This window comes from Limanda limanda, chromosome 15 (genome assembly GCF_963576545.1).
Source record: "Limanda limanda chromosome 15, fLimLim1.1, whole genome shotgun sequence".
Lineage (NCBI taxonomy): Eukaryota > Metazoa > Chordata > Actinopteri > Pleuronectiformes > Pleuronectidae > Limanda > Limanda limanda.
This window is the reverse complement of record NC_083650.1, coordinates 1729111-1755000: the sequence shown is the minus strand read 5'-3', so window position 1 is coordinate 1755000 and position 25890 is coordinate 1729111. Positions and strand designations below refer to the sequence as shown.

The 25890-nt window shown below is 43.0% G+C and overlaps 1 protein-coding gene across 5 annotated transcripts in view; it reads left to right on the top strand.

Moving 5' to 3' along the window:
* The first annotated feature begins 295 nt into the window (after positions 1-295).
* birc6 (baculoviral IAP repeat containing 6) overlaps positions 296-25890 on the top strand; it is a 100955-nt gene continuing 75360 nt past the window's right edge. For all 5 annotated transcript variants that reach the window (XM_061087666.1, XM_061087669.1, XM_061087668.1 and 2 more), the window contains exons 1-29: positions 296-699; positions 4556-4737; positions 8710-8847; positions 11142-11335; positions 12346-12457; positions 13528-13610; positions 13734-13959; positions 14077-14246; positions 14741-14799; positions 14976-16631; positions 17018-17167; positions 17263-17488; positions 17630-17790; positions 18012-18143; positions 18942-19073; positions 19223-19389; positions 20333-20466; positions 20563-20721; positions 20831-20962; positions 21100-21197; positions 21305-21452; positions 21558-21691; positions 23293-23439; positions 23525-23712; positions 23860-24171; positions 24371-24470; positions 24623-24837; positions 24936-25144; positions 25508-25860. In XM_061087666.1, the coding sequence (XP_060943649.1) occupies positions 489-699; positions 4556-4737; positions 8710-8847; positions 11142-11335; positions 12346-12457; positions 13528-13610; positions 13734-13959; positions 14077-14246; positions 14741-14799; positions 14976-16631; positions 17018-17167; positions 17263-17488; positions 17630-17790; positions 18012-18143; positions 18942-19073; positions 19223-19389; positions 20333-20466; positions 20563-20721; positions 20831-20962; positions 21100-21197; positions 21305-21452; positions 21558-21691; positions 23293-23439; positions 23525-23712; positions 23860-24171; positions 24371-24470; positions 24623-24837; positions 24936-25144; positions 25508-25860 (6328 nt within the window). In that variant the 5' untranslated portion in view covers positions 296-488. The remainder of the gene's footprint in view (positions 700-4555; positions 4738-8709; positions 8848-11141; positions 11336-12345; positions 12458-13527; positions 13611-13733; positions 13960-14076; positions 14247-14740; positions 14800-14975; positions 16632-17017; positions 17168-17262; positions 17489-17629; positions 17791-18011; positions 18144-18941; positions 19074-19222; positions 19390-20332; positions 20467-20562; positions 20722-20830; positions 20963-21099; positions 21198-21304; positions 21453-21557; positions 21692-23292; positions 23440-23524; positions 23713-23859; positions 24172-24370; positions 24471-24622; positions 24838-24935; positions 25145-25507; positions 25861-25890) is intronic.

The window sequence follows — 25890 nt, the reverse complement described above, 5'->3', positions numbered from 1 at the left end:
CTCTCTCTCTCTCTCTCTCTCTCTCTCTCTCTCTCTCTCTCTCTCTCTCTCTCTCTCTCTCTCTCTCTCTCTCTCTCTCTCTATCTCTATCTCTCTGGACCCGGCAGGAAGCACGCTGCACACGTTCGAAATTTCTAGGGAGGAATTTTCTAGTTATTATTATTATCAATATTATTATTTTATTTTGGTGTTCCCAGTCTACCCCTGTGTTCTCAGTTGGACTCGGTGTTATCGCGAGAGGTGGCGCGGAGATACGCTAGCTCCGTCTACCTATCGTGTAAACTGACAGAGCCGAGCCCGGAGTTCCTTAGCGCTGATGGTGAATAGCCACCGCTGCGCTGACGGGCGGAGGAGAAGACGCCGCAGAAGGAGTCCGGAGTGGCAAAGGAGCGATACTTCGGAGTTAGTCTGGTAGATTTAGCAGTATTACGTGTATCATCGGATCCTTAGAAAGACCAAAAAGGAAGGGAAGGGGAAAATAAGGAAAGATGGCGGCCGCGGCCTCGCCGGGCTCCGGCTCGTCCACCTCCTCAGACTGGATTGTGCTGAGAGACGGTTGCCTGCGTTGCGACGAGGAGGGCCTGCGAAGCCTGTCCTACCACCCGGCCCTCAACGCTATCCTGGCCGTCACCAGCCGCGGCAGTATCAAAGTCATTGACGGCACTTCAGGGGCCATTCTCCAGGCTTCAGCGTTGCACGGTGAGCCCCGGAGCCTCCTGTCAAACCCTGACACCACTAGTTATAGATTTGACAAACCAGCCGTTGGCTGTCAACACTCTACACACGACACAGGCTGGTAACCTCCGTTAGCTAACGTTAGCTGCTCCTAGCTCCTACACTCGGGCCTTTAGTTGGTTAGCTTATCTGAAAAACACCGTTCTCTCAATTAGCTTGTTATATTTTTGGACATTTAGAACAATCTTCAGACGTCCATCGGTCTTAGTTGGTGCTTTTTGAACGTCATTATTTGCTACTGTTTAGCCCCTTGCAACATGACATATCTACCGTGCTAGCTAATAGGTGGCTAGTTAACTTAGCACAATGCTAGTTCGCCGGGAAACCTGCCCTGACAGTTTTCTGTTATTCTAGTGATCAGTCACGACAACGTTATGTTGTTGGAAGCGCCGTTCATTTCCTGGACATCTGAAGTAGCACATCTACAGTTGTTTATATGTGAAAGCCCTCTTTGTTATTGTGAATGCTGTGATAGTCTCAAAGCTCAGCTAGCGGCTTCCTAACTCCTTAATTCGTGCTCTATGCCAGTCATTTGGAGGCTGTGATGTGATGCTGGATATAAACTGACATGATGTTGTAGAGCTGGTGTCCTGGGGCCTTCTTTGCTTGCTGGATTAATGTGGATCATTCAGTCAAATATCACTCGAAAATGTTATGTCACTCTGCACCGACAGGACATAATGAAGTTTCTGCAAGAGTCACAACGAGCCCCTACAGCTCATCTGGTTTATATCGCAGTGCTGGTCGCTGTCCTCTGTGATCACAACACAGCATGTATCATATGCTGTAGAAGTTGTGAAAGAGAGATGCATTAGGACACCTGGAATGGTGGCCTACAGACAGTAGTGTGATCATTTGTTTACATCTTGAATGGTGTTGATCAGCTGGTGGGTGTCTTTCGCTGTGACCTTTATCATTGAACAAAAGTAACACATTCGAACATTGAGCGCAACAGAATAATTTGATATCAGTTTACCAGTTCACACATGAAGCATAGATAGTGACCACAGCTCCATCCTGAGCCCTTACTCTTTGACTGTGTGATTGTTGACGGTAAACAATGTTACTACACAGCATGCAGTCGCTCACATTAACACTGTTCAGCTGCAGACCTGCGTTATTCTGCAAGGGTCATTGTGTCTGTTGTGCTGCATCCCATTTGAGGATCGTTACAGATGACCTTATGATGGAGCTTTTTTTTGGAAGTAGGAATTGAAGAAGATAAGACACCTCTTTGTTAGATGGAATACACAGAAGTCTTACAAACATCTTTCCCATCAATCCGGCCTGTCATGTTTGTAGCATCAACCTTAATTCTGCAGAATAGCTAATATGATATTGCCCCCATGGAAGCTCTAACGTGAAATCAAGACAGGTGTTAAACAAATTAACCCTTGATGATATTGTATGTCTTGTGTACAGTTTACTTTCATTTCAGTTAAACTTCTGAAGGGCTTGTTTGATTTGTTTTTAAAGTCAGGGCTGATGTTTTGTCTATCTCCATCAGATGGCTGTCAGTTGTGATTATAGCAAGGCTCAGCCAGAGTGATGCCATACAAATCTGTTTCAATACTTATTAATGCAGTGTACTATAGTTTTTCCTTGGAAAAAAGCAACATCATGAACAACATTATAATCATAGCCCTCATTGTTTATTTACTCCTTCCTTCCACCCAACAAGTTCATGTTTGACAGTGAAAGTTTGGTATGGGGGCTTCAGGTCCTCAACTAACCAGGTTCACAAAGCAAGGCAACTCTTTCTGTTACATAGCACTCACATGTTGGGGAAAGGATATTGAATAATAGTTCATCAGAAAAACAGCAATTTGTTATTACATCAGTAATAGCATATTCACTTGTAGGTGACGGATTCAGTTGTCACACACATTACATCATCATAAAGATGCACCTTCTCTGGCACAGACCTCAATTCAGCTCATAGTCTTTGAACCAGCATCTGAAATTCAAGAACAATTCCAGACCTATCAACAGATGATACACCTGTGTACAGCTGTGTGTTTATTCAACTGCAGGGTCCTTTGCAGAAGCAGGGGATTTCAGATTAATTCAGCAGAAATGTACACCCCCAAAGAAAGTCTTGATCCTCTTCATTCACTAGTAGTTGCACATCAAAAGAAATTTACAAGCAACACGTGTCACACTGTGGCTTCATCGGGCTCGCTCAGTACATGGCCAACAGCAAGTGCGTGCTTTTAATGATTCTGCTGCTTTTCTGTAGCCTGTGGTCACATACAAATCACATGACCCCCGTTTACATTTCTCATCCAATAGTGGTCAATTCATATTAAAGTAGTAATGTATCAGGGTTAAGGATATAAAAACATCAACATAACAATAATTAACATTTACAAAATAAAGAAATTCACAGGTGAAAATGTACATGATATAAAATTGTAAAACTTGTGATATTCAGGCCCTGAGGGTGTTTTGGGTGAGTGTGGGGTTTTGAGTCCCCTGAGGTCCAGTTTTCTTTCTGTCACAGAGTTATATGTTATGGCTTTTAAAGATCTTAAAAATTCTGGAATTCTTTTCCTACATTATAAAGATATTTAATATTTATTACTATACATTATTCATACAATATTATTTCTTTCTATATTTGAAAAACTGATATAACTGATGCTTGAATCCGATCCATAAATAATCACAGGTTTTGTTCACAGCACATTGATACGACGGCTTTGGCCCTTATCACTTAAAGCTCTCCTGATGTCTTCGTTGGTGTTTTCTTCATGTATGGCATCTCTTTTTCACGCAGAGATATTGGTATCGGTGTGGTTTGTTTGTCTGTCGCCTGTTAGAAACATCAACACATCCACTAGCTAGCAGTGAATCCTGTAGAAGATCCTCCTGCTGTGTTATCACATGAGCCCATTCGGACATTATCCAGGGTTCTTACTAGTAGCCTGGCCTGAGAAATTCTGGTAAAAGTCTGGAGCATCTCACTCAGACATTTGCGCTCTCACACACCAGGGAATGTCAGGAGATTATCCAGAGTTCAGTGCATGTCTGAAAGCAGCTAATGTTTCCCCTCTGTTAACTGAAGCCAACTCATGTAGATTACAATTAAAACTTGCATAATCTATAGGGCTGTATATTGACAAGACCCTGGCCATACGATATATATATCATGATACAGGGGTTACTAACCAATATTTTAAAGACACATTGTGACACTGTATGAAAGATGGTGTATTGTCATTTTAACAAACCAAATTTAACAAAACTGATACAGTATAAAGAACTCACTAACATATGTATACAATGCGTTTTAATGTTGAAGTGGAAGAGGCTGAAATTGTTGGTGAAACAAAAAATCAACCACTGTCAGCTGAATTGAAAGTAGATACAGTATCACATAACATACTGTCGCTTTCAGTTGTATTGATATTTTCTCACATCACTAATTAAATGGAAGTTGAGCTAAACGTGTGCATAAGAAGGGTTTATATTGCAGTATTTAACTACACACCTCAAGACCACTTACCGTAATGTAAAACCCTCAGGGCAGTACAGGAAATGAGCCAGTGCTCTGTTTTCAGTGCTACAGTAGAATAGCACAATCTATGTGTGTCTTGCAAAAATAGATTGAATTTGTTTTTAAATGAAAGTTTTGGAAATACTCTGTCCATTTACCCGACATCAGAGTAGCTGATGCTGTCTGTGTAAGAGGTGGCTAGCCATTTGTCTTGGTGAACATGCCGAATAAGTGAGGTCTCATTTTGTATTTTTCAGACAGTCATTTTGGACCTTTATCCTTCCAACATCTTGACTCTGTTGTCCTCTGTTTCTTTCCCAGTTAAACCTGGTGGTCGTGTCAAGTGTCAGTACTTCCCCGCAGTGGACAAGGTGCTTTTTGTGGACGACTATGCAGTGGGATGCAGGAAGGACCTGAATGGCATCCTGCTCCTCGACACAGCCCTCCAGCCTCCAGTGGCCAAGCCTGAGGACATGGTTCAGCTGGAGCTGCCGGTCACAGAGGTAAGAGAAGACTGCACCACTCTGCCCATGTTCTTTTCACAGAGGCACCAGGAAGCACCTTTCATGATGGTAACTGTCACCTCCTCGTGAGACCTCTCCCCGGCGCTGGCTGCCCCCCCCCCGCCGGGCGCATTTCCCCCTTGGCGGTGCTCCGGGACCGGCTCCGGGACATGTTTCATAAAAGCGACCGCATTTTAGGGGGTCGAAGGCGGGCCCCTAAAATGCGGGGACGAAGGCGGGCCGGGAGACACGGGGGTCTCCGAGTGATGGAAAAGCGACCCTCAGTCTTCATTTGGCTCAGGCACCGAAGTCAGAGTCACGAGTCAGAGTGTGTGTGTTTTGTATTTATTTATTGAAGTATAGTGTAAACTTTTGTTAACAGTTGTATGTTATTCATAGTTTTAAGTTCAAAAGGGTTTTGTATTTATTTATATTTATAATCTACTTTATACAGTTAATATATTTGGCAATAAAATAGCCTTTCTTAGTCAAGTATCGTTTTGTGCACTTTTTTGAAAAAAGTATCGGTTCAGGCACCGTTTAGGAACCGGTATCGTTTTAAAAGTATCGGTTAGGAACCGGTATCGGATAAAAACCAAACGATACCCATCCCTACTGGTATGTGACACCAGTTGTTGTGTTTTGCCCAGATATACGTGTAAGCCTTTTGTTTAACAATCAGTCCTCTGTCAGATGGCATGCTAGTTAAAACCATTGACAACAGTCTTTGCAAAAGTGTAAATGCTCCCTGAGTCAATCTGGAATTCCTCACACTTATTCATTCCCAAGGCACTCAGTACAGACCCCAAACAGCAGAGGGAGCTCAAGAGGAGGGCCTCTAATGAGTGTAGCCCTCTCCTTCCCTAAAGTTTTGAAAGTCCAGAGGTGCGTTTGAATAGTCCATTTTGCTTAGGAAGGAGGTGAAATGACCCAGACGTATTTCAGCAGAGCTGTTCAAATATATTAATTGATAAGGAAAGGAATTTCAGTTCTTCCTCAGTAATCTTGTTAAACATATGACGCACGTGAAAAGGAAAAAATTAGGTTCCCACAATTAATTGTGGTAGCCACCTTTACGCAGCGCAACCTCGTAGTTGTACCTGGGAAGCATATAGGGGCATGTTGGACATGAAACACCTACTCACCATGTAAGTCCCAACCAGATCATAGAGCAGTGGTTTAGGATGCACACTGTTGGATGGATATTGTTCCTGTATGTACTAGTCCTTATTATCCATTATTTGTCAATACTGATAATGATCAAGATAAATGTCACATTATGATTTCTGTTAAGTTTAAAGAGTGATTGTACCTAAGTGAAGGATGTTTGAAGTCTTCATTATTTGCATAGATTGACAAACACTTGATAAACAGTAAAACAAATATGAAGTAGATTGATGATGTGTTACACCTCCTCACTGAGCACAATGCACAAGTAATTTATTGATAAATACTCAACCTTTGTTGTATTGCAATTGATAACTTATATTGTTGTTGATAAAGATAATGATATTGTTTTATTGCCTAGCCTGAATTTGTCTGAAGAAAACAGCAAAGTCAGCAGCCCTTTCTTAAACCACTTTCTTCTCTGCCTGCCCACTTCCACCCTGTGTGTGTTCATGGGGAGGGTCGGCCTAGAGATAAAATGATAAAGATAATAAGGGTTACATCAGGGTTAAAGTGACAGGAACGATCAGGAGTCATGATCCGACATCATTGATTAATTACTAGATACATGTGGTTATCAGTTTGTGTGTGAAGAGGGACAGAGACGAGCAGACAATACACCCACACACAGACAGTGCTCTTCCCGCAGATTGTGACGCAACGTAATGTTTTTACTTCATTGATGGTTAAAAAAAATAGTAAAACTCTCAACAGTGAGTTTGCATCAGTACTGACTTTCTGACCACATGCAACGTGTTCATCATGCAACATACTCTCTAAAAAGGATGATCCTGTGCGACTACCCATACAAACATTTACTCATTCACTGATCAGACCAAGACGGACATTACATATTGTCATGAAAACGTCAACAACTTCAACAGGTTCCATTATATTTTGGATCAAATGGTGTATGTTCCTCTTAAGCTGCACAACCATTAAACGACAATAAGAATATTGAGTGATATCTCCAGTTAAACGATTAAAATATTTATATTTTTATATATCAGACATAACTCTGTCACCTGAATAACTCCAGAGTACGGGCACATGTCGTTTCTGAATGAAAACCAGTAGACAAGTTGTCCTTGTTGCGGATGACTGAGGTCTGAAAAAAATTTGACTACAAGTTTCCATGTTGTTCACGTAGTGGTTGTTTTTGGAAGTTTTCTTTAAAGGGCTGTCTGTACTAGAGTATTGAATTTAGGTTTAATTAGGTTGATCTGGTTAATCTGGCTGTTATTTAATATTTGTTTAAATAAGTTTGTAAATATTGTCTGTGACAGAGGATGTGGAATATATTTTGGACAATACACATTAAAGAAGGTGCAGTGAAGGAGTTGTTTGGGTCGCACAGTACAGTTGAGTAGATTGCCCTTAAAAACATCAGATATATTGAAAGTAACATTTCTCCTTCATCCTGCACTTTTAGTGGCCTGTTTGTCCAGTTCCAATTTCCACTCTTACATTTTCACTGAACTTTGACACGTGTTCCTGTAAGTCCATGATGGATGAGGTATATCTCACTGAGTAAATCATTAGAATTAGTTTTCCTGTAAGAACATCAGAGTGACTCCTTTAGCTCCAGCTGTGTGAGTAGTAGGTCTACCTTTTAATTGTGAGTAATTAGTGTGGACGGAAGCTCCCTCAGGTTGATGACTCATTACATTTAAGCTAACTTTTGGAAAAGAAAAATAGACGATACATTTTGTGGTTACATTACATAAAGCTGCTCAAATAAGGATTGTTGTCATTTCATGAACACAACCCCACTGATATACTGGCTGAATTGATACTGGCTGACATTGTTGGATAGAAACCCTACTTCCTCTCTAGATATGCTACCTAAAGCTCTGGGTGTGGCAGAACAGACATTTAGTGGATCAGGAAGTGATATAGCACAGATTTATTATATAATACGTAAATTCACACCAATAGTTGGTACTCCATCCTATGCCCAGGCTGCATAGCCATCATAAATACTAACTAAGACCTGTCCTGGGTGTAATCTGTTCACTCCCTTTTCCTTTCTCTTGATGTGCTCCAGTATCTCCACACCTATGGGCATTAAGCAACTCTGATTTAACCATGAATTCTCACCTTAATACACACAAAGCAGGAGAAAATGACCCAATAACAGGATACCCAGAAATGTAAACAATGGTTAAAATGTATGTGCTCGATGATATCAATAAGGAAGTTCATTACATCATATTTTTAAAGCTTTATCCGGGGATCTGACTTTAGTCTGTTTCAATGGTCCATGACAAATATATTCATGACAAAAATAGTCAAGTGTCCATGGACATTAAAAAACTGTAGTCTGTGAGGCAGATAGAGTGATGGGATTTTAAATCTTGAAGGTAAAAGTTCAACTTCACTATGAAATTAAAATGTTCTGCATAAACACTGTTCTAGTTGTTGTATGCAACACAATAGGATAGACCATAACCATGTGTTCTGCAACTTCACCAGTTGGCGGAGGCAAACCACTGTTTTACAGGATGTAGTCTGATATGGTGATGTCAGGTCCTCTAAAGAGGATGTCCCCTGTCTTTGTATTTAATGTCATTCTTAAGGTCATCAGATATTTCTCTACTTTCTTACTTTCTACTTTGTTTGTGGGCATGTACAATCACATTACAATTTTTATGGCCCTCCAATCAAATTGAAACCTGAAAAATGTCTCACGTGACTGCACAGTTAACACAAACACCACAAAACTGTGATCAGCATATCAAAAGTAAAAATGTTTGATCTGTATCTTGGAACTTACTTTTACTCCTGTGTTTGTGTCTGTTTCAGGCCCAGCAGATGCTGTCAGCCTGTCAGGAAAAGATTGATGTGTCCAACACAGAGGGCTACGAACTCTTTATCTCCCAGCTCAAAGAAGGCCTGAAGAATACCTCGCATGAGACCGCAGCCAATCACAAAGTGGCAAAGGTAAGTCTGGCAGCCTTACACAAGCTGTTTAATTTTTACTGTATACACCATATGAACAAAGCTCCACCATTTGTCCTCATATCAGCTTTGCAATAATAACAAGTCAGTTTTTTTATTTCCCCTTAAGTGACAAATAAAAATCATGTTCCAGCACTTGAGAGGGAGAGCCTGTCAGGGATAATAAAAAAAGGCTTCCACTCTCTGGGGTCATTCAGAGAGGCTCAGTCATCTGTTATCTTGTTCCTGTGCCTTTGGTTTTTCCTTCTCCCTCTGTGCTGTTACTTTTCAATAATAATTTAGCCAAAATATGAGAAGCATTCATTGTAGGTTAGAGGGCTGTAGCTAAAGAACTTTCAGTGTAGTCCTTCAGAACCTAGGTGAATCCTGAAGCTTGTGTTGAATTGGTTTTGACACTGAGCTGTTGTTTGAACCCAGTTGTACTAATGCCTCTGCACCAACAACAGCTGTGGTCACTATGAGATCACAAAACTGGTTTATGGTCATCATGAATGTGATGAATGTGCTAGGAATTTTGTATTTAATTCCCTGGTGAGGAAAATAGACCATCAGACTGAGTGATCAATTCAATGATATCAAAGTATTTAATTAATGGTCAAGAAAACAATTTACAGAGAATAGAGTTGAACACAAACAGAGTTTCTGAGCGAGGACTCGGCCGAGTGGGACAGAGCCTTCGACACCACTGCAGGTATCGAGGATCTGACGATTTGGCAGAGGCAGGTGCTGGCTTAAATACACAGCTGAAGTGTTCCACGTCATCTTCTGATTCAGCAGTTGGACCATGTCAGATAAGAGGCAAATGCCTCCCCCTCTCCTGAGTGTATAGATATTAGGCAGAACATTAAATAGTCACAAGGCCATCTATGTGAAAACTAACAGATGTTTGCTGGTATCAGGCAGGCACAAACATTACATAGAATTTATAATGATGTTCCTTTAGGTCATTCCAACTGTACTTCGAGCATAGTTATGTAAGAACAGAATAATTTTGTTACATTTAACAAAAGCACAGTTAGATTTAATAATTTCCATGACAATGAATGTCTAATGCGATAAACAATGATAGTGATAGCAATTTAAATCTAAAGATGTGACATCATTAGTGTTTACAGGATATATAGTGATAAATGGCATACGCACCCTCCAAAAATGAAGGAACCCCTTAATCGTCACAGTATAACACCAAGTCAGATGAACTTCAGGGATATCAATCTGTCCCTTTTCTAGGGAACACAAGTGATCTGCTTTTGTACACATGAAAGTAACAACAGGTACAATGGAGAAGCAAAAGCAAGACATCGCCCAAAGAGTGAATGGTTTTGCATTAGGTGTCCACAGACAGCTGGTGGCACTGGCGCCCAGTTCTCTTCACAGATGAGCATGTTCACACTGAGCACATGTGACGGTGTGAAAGAGTCTGGAGACGCTGTAGTGAACGTTATGCTGCCTGTGACATCATCCAGCACCGGTTTGGTGTTGGGTCAGTGATGGTCTCGGGAGGCATAGCCTTGAAGGGTTGCACAGACCTCCATGTCATTGCCAACGGTACCTTGACTGCTGTGAGGTACCAGGATTAAATCCTCAGAGAGATTGTCAGACCTTCGCTGGTGCAGTGGACCCCAGGTTCCTCCTGGTGCAGGACAAAGCCCGGCCTCATGTGGCCAGAGTGTGTAGGCAGTTCCTGGATGACGAAGGCATTGATGCCCTTGACTGGCCCTCACGTTCCCTCGAACTAAATCGAATTCAGCACCTATAGGACGATGTGTATCGGTTATGATGTTATGACATTCATACTTCATAATGAATGAATCTAAATAAGCTGTAGATTGTGTCTAATGTTATTGGTTGCAAAAGTTAAGGAATTACTATACTATCTGACGTCATTATCAGACTATGCTATTGAACATATGATTAGAAATCATTTTCTGATCAATATCAGCTTTTGATTGTCTAGTATTTGTAAAGATATCTTGGAATTTTATTTGCACTATATTTTTGTTTTGGCCTTTGATTGGAATCAGTTGATAGATAAACCTGACATTATATCCTATCATTCAGTTATCACAGTCCATACCCTGAATGAGTCACCAAGGAGAGTTATGACCATGGTTCCTGATTGCTGTTCAGTTGCTATGCAGTGATAAACAACTATGTTATAATGCTCTCAAATGAAAACACACAAGCATCAGAAGATTAGACAACGTGATGTGTGGTTGTTTCTGCTTCTGATCTGCATTTCCTTTGATATCTTCCAATCCTATCTCTTCTCTCAGTGGGCAACAGTGACCTTCCACCTTCCCCACCATGTGCTGAAGCTGGTGGCCAGCGCCATTGTCAGTGAGCTGAAGAAAATCAACCAGAACGTAGCTGCCTTGTCTGTGGCCTCATCCATCATGGACAGGCTCTCCTACCTCTTGTCAAGTGCCAGGCCTGAGCTTGGGGTGGGCCCCGGGCGTTCTGTAGATAGGTAAGTAAGAAATTAAGCATAGTAAATCACTTAAACAAAATAAATACTGGAAAAATGTAGTTTATTGATCTGGTTAATTATTTTCACAAAATAGATCAGTCATTTGTTTCCAAAAAATATTAATTTGAAAGCAGGATTTATTACTAATTGATTATCACTAACATTTTGTGTTTATGCATTTACCTTTTTTTTCTTATGAATTATTATCCTTGAGGGGTAGGGCTGCACAATATGAGGAAAACATACGATAACATTGTTGAATATCGCCATGACGATATGACTTGCGATAAATATACTTAAACATTCCTTGGCTACGGACGAAGGGGCTACAGACGTAGGTACCACGGACAGCTCCACAGCCCGCCAAGGGGGTGCACAACCGGCCACAGTGCCATCAAGTCCGTGGCAGACAGAGCCATGCACAGCTCCACTCTGTCCACTTACAGTGTTAATTAGGGATCTTTTCTTACATGTTTGGGGTGTGAAACGTTTTTTATTTATTTTAATTTTTTTTTTTTTTACAGTTTTGTCAGTAATTTACTGCTCCTCTGTGTGACTATCATTCTTCCGGTGCGCTGCTCCAACCGTGTCAAACCAGCGCGCCCTATCAGCTCCATACTAAGTTTAAAAATCTGATTGTTTTTACCGAGATGATTCATTGACAGAAGAAAAGTTAATGATCTGAATATCTTTGATATATAAGCATATATATTCTATATAAGCTGGGCTCCATCTGATTGTCCAAATCGACATGAACAGTGTGAATGTGAAGCACATGAGACACCATTTATCGCAGTCTTTTGTGTCAGCGCACACGTTGACATCTCGATGGCGATACATATTGGATATATCGTGGAGCCCTACTGAGGGGCACATGTATGATCTGTAATGCACAATATGTATACAACACAGGTCTCACAAATAGTCCGCAACTAAACAGTCACAGTGACACATTCCTCAGCAGCACACAGGAAACTGGGCATGGTTCTAAACTGTTTGACTCTCTGCAGATCCCTGATGTACAGTGAGGCCAACAGGAGGGAGACGTTTACATCGTGGCCACATGCTGGCTACAGGTGGGCTCAGCCCGACCCAATGGCTCAAGCAGGTTTTTACCACCAGGTGGGTGACGAGACAACTCAGCTCACGGGAGCAACATAGTCTGTAGGCTCATACACATTCACAATACATGCATGCAGTTAGAGGCTATAGGGCTGCACAGAATATTATTGGGGTTGCTGAAAGATTATTCAGTCAATGAAAGAAATGGTAATATTTAACAGAATGTAACCACAGCGACTATCCTGTTCAAACTTCGTAAGTGAGTCATCAGTAGCAGTGCAAACGTGGGCAACAACGGTTATAATACACAAAGAGGTTATATGTTTTCAGAAGTTCTTTCTGTCCATCCCTCAGTCTGTCCGTACCGATCCTGTAAACAATGTCTCTCAGGAACACCTTGAGGGAAATTTCATATTTGGCACAAACACTTGAGGGAAAACTAATTAGTATTTAATGTTTTTAAAGTCATTGTGAGCTCACAAAACGTTTTGGGCTATACCTTAAGATTTATAACAATGCATGTTATATTATATTCCTTTATAAAACTAAATAACTTATGTTCTATTTTTACACCTGTTAATCTCACTGACTTCCCCACAGTGGCTGACACATGAGAGTGGCTTCAGAAAAATTCAGACCTCTTCATCTTTTTTACTCATTATTTTTTAGATTTAGTTTGAATTGATATCTGTCATTTTAGAACCAAATAACTCATCATGACCGAGTTAGACATTTTTTTCACAATGTTTGTTAATTTTTTTTTAACATTCAGCCTTAATTCAATACAGTAGAAGCACATTTACATTACACATTACAAGCAGTTAATCACATTCCTCCTCTCAGATCCCTTTGGATAAGTACCTGTAAGCTGCCATCTTCAAGTCTCTCCATACCTGTTCTATGGATTTTATGTCTAGAAATACACTGTTGGTTTTTATTTTTAAATATTAAAAAAAACTTCAGAAAACTAGTATTTCATTGTCATTGTGGGTTATTGATTGTGGACTGATTTGTAAAATTGGCTATTTATTTTTTTAAGTATAGAGATTGAATTGCTCTGAATTTCAACTGAAGCCACTGTTGCTTTGTAAGTATTACGAAGCTCTAATGATCCTGTTGTCTCTCCACAGCCTGCCTCAACAGGGGACGACAGAGCCATGTGTTTCACCTGTAGTGTGTGTCTGGTCTGTTGGGAACCTACAGATGAGCCATGGTGAGTGCACGTCATTAACTATAGTATGCATTTATTTAGCTGCTAGAGCAAATGCAATGGTTACGCCCTGTTGTATGTTGGTCCACACATATCTGTAACGCAACATTTCTCCACTAAATCCAGGTCGGAACACGAGCGACATTCTCCCAATTGTCCGTTTGTAAAGGGCGAGCACACACAGAACGTCCCACTGTCAGTGACACTGGCAACTAGCCCCGCCCACTTTCCCAACGGCCACGACAGTTCTGACAAGATCGCCTGTTACGGCTTTGGCAGCTGCCCACAGTTCCTGGCTGCTGCTACCAAGAGGGGCAAGATGTGCATCTGGGATGTCTCTAAAATGATGAAGGTCAGATCATCAAACTGTGAACACATAAGAAATGATCATCTGTCCTTTTCGTTGCATCCAGACATGAAGGTGTCAGACATTAAATGTTAGGAACAACTGTGATTGTGTGATGAACAGGTGCATTTGAAGTTTGACATCAACCCGTACGACCCTGCCATTCTGAGGCAGCTGATCCTGTGTGGAGGCGAGCAAAGCCAGCAGACATTGACCGAGTCTCGGAGACCAACTCTGGCCTGGCTAGAGGAGTCCTCCTCCTGCTCTGACCTGCCAAAACTGGAGGGAGATAGGTGAGGCACCCACATTCACTATACACACACCAACAACATGTGCAATTGTTATGATGGAAAATCCCTCCAAATGGAAAGTTCTCTCAAGTAATAGTTTATAGGGATGTCACAAAAGCCGATACTTCGGTACCAGCTTAATATGCAAACATTTTATTTTTGTATAAAATAAAAATACAAAGATTAAATCAGCTGTAACTCACTGATTTAATAAACTGTCCCTCATCATGTGTCACTTCAGCAAGTGAAGTCTTCTGTTTTTGGAATATCTCTTCTTTTATGAAGTAGTTCCACTTCATAAAATAACTTAAACAGCAGGAAACCAGTTACAGTTCATTCAAAAAAGATTTAATGATAATGCCTTCGACTTGAATGATCTTTAATCACACGCTAACGGCAAGAAACAGTTTGGACACCTGCAAAGAGAGTACTTTGTTTCATCACACTTCTTAAATTTGGGTTGCGTCATGTTTTCTTAACCACATCTTCTCTTCTAGTGACGACCAGTTGGAGGATTCAGATAGTGATGAGCATTCCCGATCAGAGTCAATAACAGGTACTTTAATTTAAATTTTGTGTAATCTAACGCTTGGTGGTGCCCTTGTTATTAACTTCATAATGATCCATATTTGTATGAATGGATTTAGTTTGCTTATTAGAATTGTATTTTCCATCACTCATACTGTGGTGTGAAAAGGAAAAATCTCAGCTCTTTCCTTTTTTCCTTTTCAGGTCAGCAGTCTCAGTGGGAGAGCATGGACGTTAGCCTAGGAGTGACAGCGCTGAGTGTGCTCCAGCAGCCGGAGAAACTCCAATGGGAGGTGGTTGCCAGTGTGCTGGAGGACACGGTCAAGGACCTGGAGGAGCTGGGTGCCAACCCCTCATTAAACCAAGTCAAGGCCCACAGTCAGGCCAAAGCAAAAGATAAGGTCTCCGACCACCACAACATTCCCCTCCCTTGCCTACTGGCCGGAGGCCTGCTCAGCTATCGCTCAGCATCCAGCACCCAAATGGCTGGGACCCAACCCACAGCCCCAGCAACAACACGCAGGACCACAGAACTAAGAACTCAGGGCCCTGAGCCCTTTCACTCTGGGCCTGTACATGACCAAGGTCCCATGGAAATTGAGATCTGCAATCCCCAGACTGCAGCCCAGCAGCAGGGCCTCTCTAATCTAGCAGGTTCTCATCCTCCAAGCCCCTCTTCTCTGCAGGCTGTGCACAGGACTATACCCGTGCTGCTGCTGTACAGTATCAGAGATGTGGATGACAAATCCTCAGGGCAGGTTTTTGCCCAAATGAACAACCTTATGAGCAAAGGGCTGCATGAGGAGGGCTTCACTGTGCCACAGATCATAGAAATGGAGTTTGACACACACGAGCAGCTTCTTCTTCAGGATCCCCCAATCACCTACATTCAGCAGTTTGCTGATGCAGCAAATAATCTGGCAGGGTTAGATGGTCACGTTGACAAATGGAGCACACTGGCTGCGGCGAGTGTCTCTGCCCCACCTCGACCAGGAGCGCTGGTGCAGTGCTTGAGGCTGCCCAAACAGCTGGAAGAGGAGAATCTTTATGTGGACTCAATAACACCCTGCTGGGATGGTGTGCACCTTCTAGTCGGCCTGCAGCCATGTGGCGCTGAATCTCTTAGCGCCACAAATCAAGTTGAGGCCCTCAACAATCTCAACCGCCTGCATTCTGCCCTTTGCAGTCAGCGCAAGGGAGATCCCCTACACCCAGTGGCCAATGGGGTGGAAGGCCACCACCCAGGAGACTCCCCACCTCAGACACCCCTCATTCTGCCCCCGGGTGATCAGCAGCCGCAGAGGTCCACAAGTGGTGTGAGCGGAGGGGGCTACCTTGCACTCTACAAGCTCAACTACTCTACCCGTATTGTCACTTTGGATGATGAACCTGTGAAGGTGCAGCAGATCTGGGACCCTTGTGATGCAATCACCTCTCATATATTGCTACCTCCAGATGTGCTGGATGGCAGGGAGGATGACAGTGAAGAAGCTCCTGAGGAGGCTCTTCCCTCTGCTCCAAAAAAAGGCTTGTCTGGGTTTGGAACGGCCCCTGCAGGTTCTGCTGGCTCTGGAACTGGGACTGCATGTGGAGCAGCCACAACCAGCAGCAGCGCTACTGTCACTAGTCCCTCCACTTCTGCCTCCAGTCCCAAAGACTGCAAGAGGTTGGAAGTGGCAGGCCTGGGACACCTGGTGGTGACCACAAGGGCGGGATACATTATGATTCTGGACCTGTCCACGTTAGAGGTCCTGGCCAAGGTGGAGCCACCTAAGAAGGAGGGGTCAGTTGAGGAGACAGACCCCTTTGTTTCAGTTACCTATTGCTCTGGGACCGATCGCCTTTGTGCCTGCACTAAAGGTGAGTGTGTTATTTCTTGACCTGTTTCCCTGTAGAGAACAACACTGTTGACTACCGGGATGACAAGGTCGGGCTTAACTCATCCTGAATTTTGTTTTCACACAGGTTCATCCATATTTTTTAGTTTGATTGTATTTCCTGTTCAGGAATAGTGAGGCCTTTTCGCTGACAAATGTTAGGATATTTTCTATTTATATGTAGGCTGTTACGGTTTCGTGTGGAGGGAACCATGATATATCTCGTGTGTGTGCGTGCGGGTGCGTGCGTGTGCGCACGCACTGAGATGATGCACAGCTTCATACTGTATAGTACTGGTATTTTTTTTGAGTACATAGTACTTCTAAATTATCTGTTGGTGTTCATTTTGTTTCTGCTCTCCTCTGAAGGTGGAGAACTTCATTTCCTTCAAATTGGAGGCGTGTGTGACGATGTAGATGATGGAGACATGTTTATTGATGGCCCCCTTTCTAAAGGGGCTGAAATGCTGCTTGAGGGGGCTAAGCCCTCCTCCAACCCTTCAAGCCCAGGGATCACAGGTAGAACAGACACAAGACACTCACTCATTACTTTGTTTGGCTCTCTGTGATACTGTTGTGACGTTGAATCTGATGAGCCACTGATCTTTGTGTAGGAGTGGACCTCCTGGTGGACCAACCACTGACCACGGAGAGCCTGATGTCATTGGTGGAGCTGACACGCTTTGAGACATTGATCCCCCGCTTCTCAGCCACAGTGCCACCATGTTGGGTGGAGGTGCAGCAGGAGCAGCAGCAGCGACGCCACCCGCAGCACCTTCACCAGCAACACCATGGAGATGCAGCCCAGCACACTCGCACCTGGAAGCTTCAGAGTGACAGGTATCTTTAACACTAAATCATCTATCCAAACAGCAAATACCAGTAGTAAATTCTACATTGACAGTTGTCTTACTTTTGTGGGAAGGCAGGGGACTTTTAGTTGAACATTGAAGCAGTTGGTGACCCATATTCTCTCTGCAGCTCCAGCTGGGACGAGCATGTGTTTGAGCTTGTGCTGCCAAAAGCCTGTATGGTTGGCCACGTGGACTTCAAATTTGTCCTGAATGCCAACATAGTCAACATTCCTCAGATCCAGATCACTTTACTGAAGAACAAGGCTCCTGGGCTGGGTAAAGTCAGCGGTGAGAATTTTTATTCAAACATTAATCTGAGATGGTAGATTGTTCTCTTCAATAACCGTGTTTTGAACAAGCATATGCATGGACTTTTAGTGATATGGTATCAAAAGATGTATTTTCTCTTTCCGTAAGTAACTCAACTGAACTGAGATGTTGATGATACAGCTTTTTGCGGATTTTTTCAGGTAGAAGTGTTTAACCATTACTTTTCATGTCTTTAACAGAGACAGCGGTGGACCGACAGATCTCCTTTCCCCTCTCTAGTGTCCTCCATGCCAATGGGGAGAAGAATGGCCAGCCTGTGCTGCATGACTTCACAGAGGACATCCAGTTTATGGACATAGAGGAGACATCAGGTTAAGAATTAGTCTGTTTAGTTTTAGATCTGTTTTATTTGAGTATTACAGTTTTTTTTAACTTTTTCTGAAAGACAGTTAACAACCCCTCAATTTGTCCAGCTGTTACCCAATCAAATATATAAAGTGTTGTTTAACCATCACTGCCTTTATCATTATTTAAGAATAATTAATCAAAATTAATCACATTTACTAAAATGTCTTTCTATACGTTTCTTTGTGAAGTTGTGTTACATAATTTCAAGTCTGATCAGATGTCAGTGTGTGGCAGATATGCACTGCTCATGTGACAAATAAACAATGAGGGATGTGAGTCAGCATGGTTTTGATTGGCTACAGCAAACCAGCAGTATGACACTGTCCTGCCTCGCAGCAAATAATGAGCCAGGTTCATCTTTTTCAACAGATTTTTTTTTTTCAGATCCTCGAGCGAAACAAACAGCCCAGTGTTCAGTGGGTCACATGATGTAAAATGCTGACCCTAGTATAAAGACTCTATTTTAATCAGCAGTTATGTTTTGGTGCTACAAATCATGTATTTATGCATACATAAAGGAGAAAACAGCTGGATTTGATTCTCCCTCACAATCAATTTGTTATTCGGATTTCACTGGTTTTTCATTAGCTGTCTTCAATTAACAGACAAGGACGGCCCACCTGTCATTTACATTTTCTAATATTCAACCATGATGTCTCACATTTCCTGCTCCATCTTTAAGAGGGCAGAAGGTTCCCAACGCAGTCAAATGTGTGTATTATGTCCTATGTGTAAAGTGGAGCTTTGTATGTTTGTCATAGGGTCCATGTTGTGTCCATTCCTAGAGGACCATAAGGAGGATATCCTGTGTGGTCCAGTGTGGTTGGCTAGTGGCCTGGACCTCTCTGGCCATGCAGGCATGCTCAGCCTCACCAGCCCCAAACTGGTCAAAGGTAATAACAGTCCTCTCTGTGTGTTTGTGAGAAGTCACAGTCTGACGCTGACCTGACCATAGCTTTCTACTAAATAGTGTTAACAATCATCCATGGAATTGTAAATGCATCAATGTTTCTCACTTGTCCTTTTCGTCCCTGCATTGTAGGCATGGCAGGAGGAAAGTACCGCTCCTTCCTTGTTCACATTAAAGCAGTGAGTGACAAGGGCATGGAAGAGAGTCCCCGGCCTTTGGTTAGAATGCCCAGTGCCAAACCCCAGGGCAGTAAAGCGCACTCACTGTCCACACTCCTGCAAAGGGCTCAGGCCTCAAAGGTACAAATTCAGTCTTGAGTTTTGTTAGAATATTTTTTCTCAATCAAGAAACAGATAACATTTTTCAGAGGTAAAACTGTGCCAACTTGGTGTAATATGTGGTCCAGAATGAGGTGGCCTGTTTGGCTACCCATGGCTGCCTTGTGGTTTCTTAAAATGTATACTTAGACCGAGTAATACATTTAGTTTTTTGTCATATTTTAGTCTTTTAAAGTTATCAGCAGATTACTTGAAAAAAAGTTGCTGACAGTATACAAATTTTAACTTTCATGTAATATTTTATCCACCTTTTTTTAGGATAAAAGGACAAATTAGTCACAAAATGACAGTTTGTACGATTAATCATTTGGGTTTTTCTGTAAATTTGTTGGCCTTAGTCTTAGGTGTAGAGGACTATGTCTCAATACAGTAAAACAACTCACTAGGTTAGACAGCTAACCTCTGCCCAACATACTTTATTCAAGTCCAGAGCCAATCCTCTATAGATGCTACAAATGGATCTCATTTAAGTAGACCAACACTAGAAATACACAAACCTGTCATAAAATAAAGATTGCCCACTTTAGCTGGCAATGGAGTAATGTCCTTTTGTTTGAGATGCAAACATATTATTAAAGCCCGCTGGCTTTAGTGGTTGTTCCAGGCCCTTTCAACCTTGGTGGTAAACCACCACACATTTCAACCAGTTTTCAGCCTGTAACTAAGGACCACTGTATTTAAGGATGTGTCATCAACCTGATGACATACAATCTGAACAATATGACATGCCCACTGATAGTGTCACGGTTCACAGATATTTGAACCACCTTATTTCTAGTTTAATGGCTCCTAAAACTAGGTGTGTAAACTGAATCGGAACTGAATAAGTTACAGTGACACTACGGAGACATAATCATGATTGTTAATCTGTTTGTTTTCTGTGTGTGTGTGTGTGTGTGTGTAGGACAAGGTTTCTGCAGTGAAGACGGAGACACAAACACCTTCTAAGAAAGTAGAAAACCTTCGAGGATGTGACCTACTGCAAGAAGTTTCAGTTACAATCAGAAGGTTCAAAAAGACGTCAATACCCAAAGAGAGGTCTGATCACGTGACATCAGGTTCTGTAGTCTTTGCTGCACACCCTGCAGCTGATAAGTTCAGACTTGACCTTCTTTGTGGTTCTGTGCTTTTCAGGCTCCAACGCTGTGCTATGCTGCAGTTCCCAGACTTCCATGAGAAGCTCCTGGATGCACTGTGTCTGTCAGAGGGCAGCCCGGCCACTGAGCATGCTCAAAGCCTCATCCTGGACATCCTGTGCTGGCTGGCTGGGGTTTTCACCAACGGACCATGCAGGTAGGACTTTAGACGGAGCACACAGCAAGTAAACCAGTCTCATCCAGGATATCTATGTGACTAAGACTTTGTACTTAGAAAAGTAATATGTCTTGTTTCTTCTTTTTAGCATAAGAGAGGGAAAGGAGGGGCTTCTGGCAAAAACGCGGACACGGCTAACGGATATTGTACGAGTGTGTTTCTTCGAGGCTGGCCGGAGCATAGCCCACAAATGTGCTCGCTTTCTTGCCCTTTGTATAAGGCAAGTAACATTGTTGTTTTTAGGTCTTTACCAACTCCAGGAACTTGGAGAAAGCCTATCTGTTGAAGTAGTTTCTTGATAACGTTTAGCTGTATGTGGAGATAATATTGAAAATGTTGTTTTATTTCTTGCTGTAGCAATGGGAAAGGTGACCCAGGTCAACAAGGCTTTGGTGTGAGTCTTCTGAAGTCTCTGCTTGATAATATGCCTTACTTGCCTGCAGCAGCAACAGGTGGTAAGTAACTAAACAGCAATACAGAATGACCCACAGCTCCTATCCCCTGTTTCTCCTCCATGGCTTCAGGTTAAATGTTCTGACCTGTCCCTCCTGTCTGCTTTCAGGCTCAGTGTTCTGGTACTTTGTGTTACTGAACTATGTAAAGGAGGAAGACCTGGCGGGCTGCAGCACTACCTGCGCCTCTCTGCTAACTGCCATCTCTCGACAGCTGCAGGAGCGCCTCACTCCACTGGAGGCACTGCTGCAGACCAGGTACCTATTCAATGATTCTCTTCCTGAGTGACATGCATGTTCTCCTAATAAGGCAGTTTTCCCAATTACAAGTCTCCTCTCACCCCACTCTCTATATCCCCCCAGGTATGGCTTGTACAGCTCTCCTTTTGACCCGGTGCTCTTTGACTTGGAGGTCAGTGGTTCCTCCTGTAAGAATGCCTTCAACAGCAGCATCGGCGTCCAATCAGATGAGATAGACCTCTCTGACATCCTTGCAGGTATCCAGTTAGTGACTAAATGCTACAGGCATTTTATTGGAGTATTTTTCAAACATGCACACACTGGAGTGAAGATGCATTAGACAATCACTGAGTGAAAAGGATCTGATGCTAAATATTATATAACTTTGTTAATTGTAACTGAACAACAAATCTCTGTCCTACATCTCTGATGTTCAGGCTTGGTTAACTCAGTTCTTATCCCGACTTGTGTCTTTCCGTCACTATTGTACTGCAACCTGAGCTCATCTACACACTTAATTCCTCACTGAAGTAACGTGACTGCTGCTAATGGCACGCACACACACACACGCACACACGCACACACACACACACACACACACACACACACACACACACACACACACACACACACACACACACACACACACACACACACACACACACACACTCTTCTATGACTGTAGGAGCATTCTGCTTCTTCTCTCACATCCCGGGAGAGACTCTTTTCTCATAACAAAGTTAGCCTGAGTCTCGTTTACAGCAATGCATTTAGGCTCTTATGTTATTGAATGAAGCACTGAAAACAAGGCAATGGTCACTGAAAAATATCCACCCTATACTCAATCATGATATTATTAAGGGTTTGTTCCCCTCCATAGGTCAGGGGAACATGGATTAGGGACAAAAGAAAGAACTCACGGAGGGAGAGATAAAAATAGAAAAGAGAGGAGGAAGGGAAAGGGCAGAAGAAATAAAGAAGCGAGACAGAATTTTTTTTAAACCCAGATTCAAGATTCAACCATTGTTGCCACATACTTCAAATGGTTGGTACTTTTCAAATACCAAATTAATGTGTACAATATATAAATAAAAGACACAAATTAAACAAGTCCTCAATTACTACTCTTCTGAACTTCCAGGTTTGCCATGGAGTTAATGTTAACGTGGGGTTAATCTGACTGTTAATATGCAGTACTTTGGCAAGCTGGTTGATGTTTTACTTGACCTTTTTTTTAGACCAAAAGTTTTAAGTGGTTGTATCTTCATTCCACCTTGTTGGCATGCTATCTACATCACACATTGTGGCATTATACTGGAATAATTTCCATCCTAAGAGGCAGCATCAGCTCCTATTTCCTGGATGATTCAATTCATTGTCTTAAGCCTGTAACGAATCTTTGTCTTCTTTCTTGCAGAATTCCGCATGATTTAGCACGCACACCTGAACGCATTGTTAACTTTATAAATCACAGTCCACCTAGAAATGTTCGTAGATCTGCCTCAAAGTCCGCCCTGTACACGCCCACATTCAACCATAAATGGTCAATGCAAAGCATCTATGAATATTAAATTATCCTGCTGACCAATGGGCTTCCACGGTGAATCATGGCTTCAAACAATGAGAATAGGGAGCCAAACCTTCTGAACTCGCATCAAGGTGTTTGTTACTGAGGTGGAGGTAAAGAGGGATTATTTGGTGGCCATGGCAGTGATGTCATTAATAAAGAAACCACAGTGATACACTGCTGCTGATGATACAGTGAGTGAGAGTGAGGCTCCATGACAGAAGCTCCATTCTGTAGCTTTAAATGAGACACTCAGATGTTTATGTGAATGTTTGTTTCTGTGTCTTGCAGGAAATGGGAAAGTGAGCAGCTGTGCAGCAGCAGAGGGCAGCTTCACAGCGTTAACAGGACTCCTGGAGGTGGAGCCTTTGCACTTTACTTGTATTTCCACCAGTGATGGCACACGTGTGGAACGAGATGACACAAGCATGTTTACTGGTAAATAGTCTCTTTCATTGATGACATTTTGGCTCAAGTTTCACTGTATGACCTGGTCATTGAACCTGTAACTCTTGAACCCCAGTGAGTACTTTCGGCGTGACCCCGGCAGTCGGCGGCCTGTCGACTGGAACAGTCGGTGAAGCATCGACAGCTCTGAGCTCTGCTGCCCAAGTGGCACTCCAGTCGCTGTCACACGCCATGGTGTCGGCAGAGCAGCAGCTGCAGGTCCTGCAAGAGAAACAGCAGCAGCTGCTGAAGCTGCAGCAGCAGGTGAAAGACTGAGTTGATGTTACAGATTCATTTTACACTGCAGAAAGCTCACGTTTTTATTGTTGACTTTTTCTCACAAGAACCACAAACTGAGTTACCCATTGTTTCAGCGTATAGTGTCTTACTCTTTGTCTGTGCTGAAAACAGAAGGCCAAGCTGGAGGCCAAGCTGCATCAGACCACCTCTGCAGCCGCCGCTGCCGCCTCTGGTGTGGGACCAATCCACAACTCTGTGCCTTCCAACTCCTCCTCCACTCCAGGCTTCTTTATTCATCCCTCTGATGTCATCCCCCCGACACCTAAAACCACACCCCTCTTCATGACCCCTCCTCTCACGCCGCCCAACGAGGCGGTGTCAGCAGCCTTCAGTGCTGAGCTTGCTCACCTGTTCCCAGGCTCCATGATGGACCCAGGGCCTGTCAACCTGGCTGCACACAAGAACATACAGAAAGCCAAGCCGGTTAGTAACATGCATCATGAAGCTTGGTTACTTAATGATAGCTGTTATCTAACTCTGGAGGAATAGTGTACAGTGTACCAGAATAAGTCCGTAACTGTCATATACATCCATTTCACCACCAAGTTTTTCTTGGCAATAAATAGCAAAAATGTTTCGAGTTTCTTCTTTAGATCCAACAATGATTTTCTCTTTGCTACAGAGCCCCATTGGCAGTGGTCTCGCTTTGGCCATTTCCCAGGCATCTCACTTCTTGCAGCCTCCTCCACACCAATCCATCATCATAGAGCGGATGCACTCTGGTATGTCACGTCGCAATATTTAATTAAAACCAACCTAGTTTTAATCATGTTTTACTTTGAAATCACATTGTTTTATACCGGTCTCACACCACCATAGCATCAGTTCTCTAAAAGGGAACATTTAAGAAAACGTCTGCTCTCCTTTCCCCCAGGAGCTCGTCGCTTTGTCACCCTGGACTTCGGTCGTCCGGTCTTGCTCACTGACGTTCTGATCCCAACTTGTGGCGACCTGGCCTCCCTGTCTATAGACATCTGGACACTGGGTGAGGAAGTGGATGGCCGCAGGCTGGTCGTGGCAACTGACATCAGCACACACTCTCTCATTCTACACGACCTGCTGCCACCCCCTGTCTGCAGGTTCATGAAGGTCAGTGAGACAGATGGTTGACATGATGTTGTGAGTCTTTTGTGCTGTTGTTAAGTTACTATAATTATATATCCTTGTTTGCTTTCTTTAACCATCAGATCACTGTGATCGGTCGCTACGGCAGCACCAACGCGCGGGCAAAGATCCCTCTGGGTTTCTACTACGGCCACACGTACATCCTGCCTTGGGAGAGCGAGCTTAAGTTGATGCATGATCCTCTCCGGGGAGAGAGCGAGGCGGCCAGTCAGCCAGATGTAGATCAGCATTTGACCATGATGGTGGCGCTGCAGGAGGACATCCAGTGCAGGTAAGATGTGGATTAATCAAGTCTAGCACTAAACATATATTCCAGCTCCGTCCCCAGTTTGCCAAGTTAAATTACCTTAAATATGTTCACTCGAATAGTGAAACAATAAATGTCATCATATGAGGCATCTATACTTAGCATACTAAATTCTACAGCACCATGAGTGTAGGAACTCTGAATTGTTTCTACTTATAGCTGCACTTGCATGCATTTGTAAGTTCACTAAAGCCATTGTTCTATTATGTTTTGATCCCAACCAAAGATCAAAACCAACATTGTTAGTCAAATATGATACATGTACATTAAAACTGTGTGAGAGAAGGGACTTAAATTTCCATGCGCTCTCCTGTTCTTGTTTACCAGGTACAATCTGGCCTGCCATCGACTGGAGACCCTGCTGCAGAACATCGACCTGCCGCCTCTCAACAGTGCTAACAATGCACAGTACTTTTTACGAAAACCGGACAAGGTGGTGGAGGAGGACCAGCGTGTTTTCTCAGCCTACCAGGACTGCATCCAGCTGCAGCTGCAACTCAACCTGGCTCACCACGCTGTCCAAAGACTGCGTGTGTCACTGGGCGCCAGCCGCAAGTCACTTCCCACAGCTGGTGGTGTGGAGGCCCAGGAGCTGGTTCATAACTCCTCCACAGAGCAGCTGAGGACGATCATTCGCTATCTGCTGGACACACTGCTGAGCCTGCTGCACTCTAACAATGGTTAGTAGGAGGCAGGATTCAGCTGGCTCT